The 8503-nt window shown below is 39.0% G+C and overlaps 1 protein-coding gene across 1 annotated transcript; it reads right to left on the bottom strand.

The window, feature by feature from the left end:
- Positions 1-3115: 3115 nt before the first annotated feature.
- penkb (proenkephalin b) lies at positions 3116-7739 on the bottom strand. Its single transcript, XM_066681843.1, has 3 exons — positions 7354-7739; positions 6481-6624; positions 3116-4727 (listed from the first exon to the last, which is right to left on the bottom strand). The coding sequence occupies exons 1-3, from the start codon at positions 7363-7365 to the stop codon at positions 4092-4094; spliced, it is 792 nt and encodes a 263-aa protein (XP_066537940.1). The 5' UTR covers positions 7366-7739; the 3' UTR covers positions 3116-4091.
- Between the last annotated feature and the right edge of the window lie 764 nt (positions 7740-8503).

Below are 8503 nucleotides of genomic sequence, written 5' to 3' on the forward strand. Positions count from 1 at the left end.
ACTGTTTAATCTCCTCATGATATGTCTAATTGCATATAAGCAGCACCACACAGACACTTAATTTCTCACTGTATAGGGGTCTTTCAAAGAATAATTATAAAAAATATATGTACAATGAGAAAAAGACAAAAAGTACAGAGCTCCTAAGGTGACATGGTGGGTTTATTTAGCAAGTTGAGGCCACTATATAGTATTTTGAGGCCACAAAATTATATATTAAGGCCACAAAATAGTACTTTGAAGCCACAAAATAGTATTTTGATGCCTCAAAATAATATATTAAGGCCACAAAATAGTAAATTGATGCCATGAAATGACTGCGCCCCTTGACAAAACCATTTTTGCTATTTGATTCTCCTCCATACATATATCTCTCCTGAAGAAAGTTCTGTAATTCGCACTGCTTTTCCATGTCGTCCATGAACCTCAACGCAGTGTGTATTAATGTTAACCAACTGCAATCTGGTGTTAGACTTAATCTCAAAGGGTAGTTGTGTGGTTGTTCAGCTGCTATGCCAATCAAACTTGTGTGCATTGCAAATGCAGGTCCCTTGATACAAGCTTCAAAATATTATTTTGTGGCCTCAAGATGTTATTTTGTGGCCTCAATATATTATTTTGTGTCCTCAATATATTACTTTGTGGCTTCAAAATATTACTTCGTGCCCTCAGCATATTATTTTGTGGCCTCAATATATTACTTTGTGGCCTCAAAATATTATTTCGTGGCCTCAAGATATTATTTTGTGGCCTCAAAATATTATTTTGTGGCCTCAATATATTATTTTTTGGCATCAAAATATTATTTCATTATTATCACAACTTGCTAAATAAACCCACAATGTCACTTTAGGGGCTCCGTACAAGACTATGAGGACAGTTACCTTTTAAATTTCAGTCGTTAGCTTTTTTGCTACTCTTTTTGTAGCAAAAAGTCTGGTACCTTTTGCTTCCTAGCATGGCCAAGAACCACCTACTACTGTGGGAAATCAAATTTGCCTGACACGCAAAAGGCCCAATAACAAGTCTTCTGTTTTGGCATGGTTGCTAGAAGGAGGCAACAAATAAAAGAGCCAGTACAACAAAATACACAGATTAGCATATGCGAGGATGTACAAATAGCCAATCAGAATGCAACTAGCAGAATCCTGAGAATGAGGGCAACTTAATGCACTGAAGGTATCAGACTGAGTGTGTGGCTGAGACTTCTTCCGTCATAGTTATATTTAAGTGGATGTTAAAGTAATGATCATGTTTTTCCTGACATTATTTTGTCTTTGATTCTGGTTCTCTTCTTTTTGTGGAGTTGTATTGGAGCGCTAGAGGCAGGATCAGGTGTCCTTCTATTTGACCTTCTATTTCAAAAAGGGTAATTGAGTCAAAAGAACACACTGGCAGCAACACAAGCAGAAACATTTGCTGGGAAGTGCCACGACACAGCAGGTGAACACATTTGTATGATCCAAGCATAAAAAAGCAGTTAAAACAATTAGATGCATTAGCCTCAAATGCCTTCTCATGAACAATAAGGGCAATAAAGACAAGATCATTAAGAGGAACATTAGTGCCTGGATCAGACTAGTTGTTTGTGTACAATTTGTGTAATATGAATTTTGCAATTGAATGGAGACCAATTTGGGGGGGGGATTAATTAGTTTAAACAAGCTATTAAAGCAATCGATACAAATCTATCTGAGTTGCCTATAATCTGCTCTGAATGTGCTTAGAAATACTCAAATATGCAAAAATTTATATTTTTGTACATTTTAAGAACGACAGGGCGTATTAGACCAGGTCCGAAATATAAACGTATTTAATATTTATAGTATGAAATATTTAGAATATTTGATGCACTTTTATGAGTCTGTTCAGTTGGGTAGTTACATTGCTGTAAGCTATGTATTATGTAAACAGACACTTTGGCCTAGTTAATATTATTGTTGGTTCAGCAGCTTCTATATGCCTCCTCCACTGATGTGGGTAACAGGTAACAGAACTGCTACCATTGCCCTCATAACTCTCATTGGTTGAGAAAGACCAGCAGGACGTTAGACTTTGACATGCTCGTCCACAGAGCCAGCAATAGATGTACAAACACTAATACATAACGCCTGAAATCTCCAGGCATATTGTTCACTTATAAATCATGAGGCCAACTGTCCGGAAACAATTATGGATTATAGTAACTTTTACGAAACTAAAATTCAAAGCATGTATTCATGAGAGTGAGGAAGTTAAAGGGCTCAGATCCTTATTTACCAATCTTCCTTTGTCTATTAAAATGAAAGGCTTTTTTATTTTTACTGTTTGACATAAATGACCTCTACTCTGACTGACTGAGCTGTGACTCATTCAGAAAGCAATTATTGAAAAACAATAAAACATTCCTTATAACTTTACTGTTTGATGGGCTGGAATACATTTATATATATTAATTAGTATATTTTATACAATATACTAATTAATATATGTAATATTTAATAGAAAGTTAATGGATACTGGAATAAAAGAAATCAAAACAGCATATATTTTTACAGCATTATATGTTTTTACATAACATTGAAGTAGAATTCAGCTTAGCCTTTAAATCTAGACAGATCCTGTTAATCTACTGGGCGACATAGATAAAAGAGTTGTGACATTGGTATTATGTTTTGTGGAGTCTATATCATCAACAGTTCCACTCTCACCCTTTGATAACAGTTTATGGCTTTGTCTCTTACATTACTTACCTAAGTAACCTAAAATAAAGGCTATAAAAATGGCATATAAATGTAGATAAGGGTGTTTATTAAAATACTATGAGTACAACTTGGCATTTGATTGAGTCACAGTTGTAAATGTTTCCATGATTTCAATGGCAACTGTCTATAGCCGCTGCTCTCGTTTGTGTCAGACCACTCAAAAGAAAGCGTTCTGCCATTGTCTGGAGACATTGATCAAGTGATTAGCGTAGCCTTTATAATGAGAGACATCATCTTGACATGCTCTAGTAAAGTCACTCATTCTAGCCCACTAACAATAGTCTGAAAGCACCACTCACAAGAAGAGACAGGATGTGTCCCTGGAACAGCCGATTGACGTATTTATTTGAGACAGAGACATTCTGTTGCAGTTTCGAGCAGTTTATTCAAGCTGTACAGCATATGACAAATTCAGACTGACACCAAAACAACAGACTATGTGAAATACAGGCACTGATGGGGAAATCACTCTGTTGTGGACGAATAAACAATGTGCTTTACCCTCTCAAGTCAGCTGCTATATTTTTGTCTGTCACAGGTTCAGTCTCTAAGTGAATTTGGCACGGAACACTTGAACTGGTGTGAGGCAGAGGAAAGAGGAATGAAGGGAAAAATGGAGAAAAGGGCAGACCAGAGAGGTAATAAGGGAAATTACCATTATTATAATATTATTATTGTCTATTACACCTACTTGTTTCATGGGATTAGCTGGAGGAATGTTTTTTTAATATCCTGTTTACACTTGGTAGTCAAATGCACCTCCAGTTAAACATACTGAAATTCTAAGTGTTGCAAAACATAAATTAACTATATGAGCATCGATTACTTCAATTACATTTTCCTGTAATGGTAGGGGTTTCTTTTTTATTGCCTGGGGATTTGGTTTTATTGGAAGGAGTTTTGGTTGTATTTGGAGGGGTTTGTTTGGCTTGTGTGGAGTCTTTTGTTCGATTGAGACAGGTATTTAAATGTAGCTTGAAGTATGTATACATTTACACTGCTATAACCTTTGTCTCAAATAGGTCTTAAACAACCTCCATCTTAAATCTATATTACATGCATCGTAGCATAGAATTTACATATGCATTTTTATATGAATAATCTATATCCTGAAACACAAGACACATGAAACAACCAGATGTAATTGGAATCTTTGAATGAATCTTGTGTTCTCGTTCGTAATAAAAATGTAGCACTATGTGGACTTTATGAATAAACCATAAACACAGCACTATAAGCGTGGTTTGTTTTATTCATTTCTGCCATGATCATAGAGTAGCATCTAAGAGTTGGAGAACAGAGTTGAAGGGAACACAACTTAATGGCTAACCAAAGTCTGCGAGGATTTCAAAATCCCATAAAGCCCCCATATCGTTTTTCAATCTCGGACGACTCCTCCTCTTCCTCCTTCTCATCTTCCTCATACTGTGGTGAGCGCTTGAGGAAACCTCCATAGGGTTTGCTCTCCTCCCCCCACTCTGGCCGGCCGACTCGCCTCATGAAGCCCCCATAGCGCTTCTGAAGTGGTCTTTGACCCTCAGAGTCATAACCTCTTCTCATAAATCCACCATAGCGCTTAACCACTAACCCTGCATCCTCGCCCCTTGCACTGAGAAAGTCTCTGATAGCAGTTTCCTCTCTCTCGCCATCGTTTTCCACCTGATTGGCCAGCACCTCTGCGTCACTGCTGGAGAGGATTTCTCGACCACGGTCGATGTCATCTGGCTCCAGGCCGTAGAGTTCAGCAGCCTTCTTCATAAAGCCTCCATAACGCTTCATAAAGCCTCCATAACGCTTCATAAAGCCACCATAACGCTTCATGAATCCACCATATCTTTTCTCCTCCTGGTGCTGTTGTTGAGAATCGTTTTCGGCCGATGCGCGTTCTGAGTCAGGTGTGCTTTCGGCAGCTTGCAGGAGACCTTGACACAAGCCCCAAGAGCTACCAATGTTCAGGTGCCCTTCACACTGCAAAACACATGCCTGCCAAAACATAAGCATGAGAACGGTCTGGAAGATACACAGTTTACACACACACACACAAACACACACACACCAACTTCAATTTTCCAAACGAGCATAAACACCCAACACGACCACTCTGGCATAATTAGACACATCGGATTTGATGTTGTGGCCGAAATGCAAGCCCTCTGTCAAATCCCCATTAACATCAAAGAGGAATATATATGACACCAGTCACTGCCTTCCCCTTCATTCCACAGCAGTGTGGTATGTGGAGATGAGTGAGGGAGCATGTGCGGGCGTGAGGATGTGATAAGCTTTTGGGCAACCATATGCATGCTAATGCAGCGTGACACTCAATTTTCACAAAATCTTGAATAGATTCTGTAACACACACAATCCTGTCATCCTATCTTTACCAAGATCCTGGTTTTGTGTATTAGCCTATTTTCTGTATAGTGTCATAAGAAAACTGAACCCTTTTTATACTACATAAAAGCTTAAGTACTGTAAAGTACAAACATGAAAACCATTAAGCCCCTCCCCCCATTTGAAAGTGTCTAAAATCCCTACACTGAAGTCTAGATTAAACCTGAAGCCAGATTCAGGATAAATGAGACAGCCATATACAAATAGATTCATTTTCTCTCTCACGCTCTCCTTCATTTTCTCTTTTTTTCTTTCTCTATGTATTTCCCTCTCTCGCTCTTTGCTCTGGGAAGAAAATCCTGAAAGATTTTAAGGCAGCTTTGATCAATACATCATCATGAATTGAAGCTGCATGCAGTGCTTAAAAAATGCCACTCAGTCAATACATCAGGAAAATAAATTCATTTCCGTTATAAAATGCACCCAGCATCAATATATATATATATATATAGACCTATAAAATAGCTAATATATTGACTAGTAATGACATGTCATTATACAAGGAGCTTTCCTTATTAAAATGTCACACATTCAGAAGTACACAAGTACATTTATAAATGTATATGATGGTTAATGTGGTTATTAAACAACAGCAGCAACAATAGATACACAATGTTAAAACCAAAGCATTTAGGATAACAAAGGCCTTTACTAGACACACTAATGTGTTAGGAAATGCATTTTGTGCTACTTTTCATTTGCTATAAACTCTTTTTAAGATATTTCACTCATATAATCATTGATCCAATCTATTTGTTTCAAATGTGTGCCTAATTTCCACAATAATAATAATATTAATAATAATAATACAAGTACCTTTTTGTCCTCTGGTTAATGTATATTTGCCAGTAAATGTGTTGATGTAATATATAGCATTCGTGTGGAAATGAGGCACCCATTGAAATCACATTAGTGCGTCACTTCTTTTTCTTATATTCTAAGGCTCTGAGGGTCTGCAGGGGTCGTTCAGGTTGCTTATATGTCCTCTAGTGGTCAGTCAGGGCACATGTCCAGTCATTTAGTATCATCCTACCAGGCTTTGTGACACTAAAACAAGATGAAGAGTGGGGCATGTTTGTTCTAGGAGTCTGTAGGCGTTTATGACAGGCAATGGGCTTCAATAGAAATGTATTCGTAACAGCCACAAAATACCAGAACAGCGCGCGCAGCTTCTGGCGCTCGGAGCGTGACTGAGTTTTACGCAGTGCTTGCATCTCTCTCTCTCTCTCTCTCTCTCTCTCTCTCTCTCTCTCTTTCTCTCTCTCTCTCTCTCTCTCTCTCTCTCTCTCTCTCTCTCTCTCTCTCTCTCTCTGTCTGTATGTGCGTGGTTGAATGTACTCACTATGGAGCTGATGTGTGTTTGCTGAAGTCCCAGGTGCCCCGAGCAGCGCGCACAGTCTGCACCACAGTCTGCGCGCGCCGTGAGAGCAAGCCACGCGCTCAACACCAACAACAACAGCAGCGACCACCTGCAGCCCATCGCCGACTAAAGGGGAAGAGATGGGGAGTTAAAGTTACGTCTTTACAATCCACTACAATAAATTATCACTGTTTACATAATTAACAATAAAACGTAGACTATTTGTACTGCTTATCACTATCATTATCACTACTTTACACTGCTGGTAATATAAATTAACATTAATATTGTAGCTGAATTTTAATATATATTTTTATACCAATTAATTACTGAACACCGCTGTTATATTAAACATGTTACAGCTGTTTATTATTAAAATTATTATAGCAGTGCACTACTTAACATTTCAGTTATTATAGTATAGATAGTTTATAACGACGTCGTCATTCGTTATTATTCATCTTAATTATGACGTTTGCTCTTCACGCTTACTGACACTGGACCTGACAGAGAAAATGATTAATTAAAAACCATCCAGTTGTTGCATTTGAATAAAAGTATACACATCAATAGCTCTGGCACAAAGGAAGCCAATTTCAAATGCTGCAATTGTGAGATGGTAATATAACTATTATAATTATTTTTTTTCAGAAACTATTTGGCACAGCTTTGCCAAAAGTAAGTGAACTGTTCAGAAATTAGTTATTAACCTGAATTTGAAAGTTTCTTCGCTGAGTCTTATAAGTTTAATGGAGACAGAGCAGAAGAACATGTGGTAAATATGGTAATAAAAGCGCTATAGCGCACGGACGGTGAGATTTGTGAGTGCTCGTTTGGAGAAGCGCGTGCACTGACCTTCATCATCATCACGCTCTGCTGTGGGGTCCGCTTCTCTCCCAGCGCTGTGTGATGCAGCTGAAGTCTCGCGCTAAACTGGAGCCACAGGTCTGGCTTAAAGTCCCAAGAGTGAGAGAGAAAGAGAGGGATGTAGAAAGAGAGAAAAGCAGAGATAGATAGATGCAGAAAGAGAGAAAGATGGGGGGAGGGGGTTTCAGGGACACAGTAAGATAAACGAGAAGAGAGGGAGATCACAGAGTGAGGCAGATGCAAAGAGAGAGGTGTAAAGACAGTGCTGGAGAGAGAGAGAGAGAGAGAGAGAGAGAGAGAGAGAGGAGGGGTTGCACAGGCACTTGATTCTAGATCACTGCAGATTTATATCGAGCTTCGTTGTCTTTATAGAAACTCCTTTTTTTTGAGGAGTGTGCGCGTGACCGAAGTTGCTCCAGAAGACCCCCCTTCACTCTTTAAAAAGCTGGGCGAGGTTCCCATCCGCGCGATCAGGGAAACTCGCCCTGACGCACAGTGACGCACGAGCGCGAGGAGTGCTGCTCTATAATGACCTACAATTATTCAAAGCGAGGGCAAGGGCTGGCCGAGGAGGAGACCGGGTCAAGACTAAGGCAAAGGGGGTCGCTCTCAACTAAATCATATCCCAGCGCGAGCGCAACGGAGTGCAGCCTTCTGTCCCATTAAAACGCTCACTGTGTGGAGTCCAGAATCGCGCGCGCATAATTTACAAGGGTGTAACCCCATACCCCACTCAGTGTTTTTACAGACAGAATGATTGACTAACCCTACGTTTATTGTCTAATTTAGAAGTCTTCTGATGCGTGTTCATAAAATTGTCTGGTTGTTTTTCCTCATAGAGGCTCTGGGTAGCACCAGCGAGAGCCCCTGCTAACACATTTCTGTTTGTTTGAGTGTTACCTCTGACAAAGCCAGAAACTAAAATCTTAGAAAAGAGTCACGCTAAACTTCTGTCTATCAAATTCTCTTATAAACACATCCTCCTCTGTGTAACACATGTTATTATACCATTGATCCTAACTCTCCTACACTTGATTGAAATATTGTTTTTGCCTCTTACCAATGAACTATATCACAAAATCATATTAATTGCTCCTCAAATTGTGTTTGACCAACCCTTCTAACCATTCTGATCAAA

The sequence above is a fragment of the Hoplias malabaricus genome, chromosome 9 (assembly GCF_029633855.1).
Source record: "Hoplias malabaricus isolate fHopMal1 chromosome 9, fHopMal1.hap1, whole genome shotgun sequence".
Lineage (NCBI taxonomy): Eukaryota > Metazoa > Chordata > Actinopteri > Characiformes > Erythrinidae > Hoplias > Hoplias malabaricus.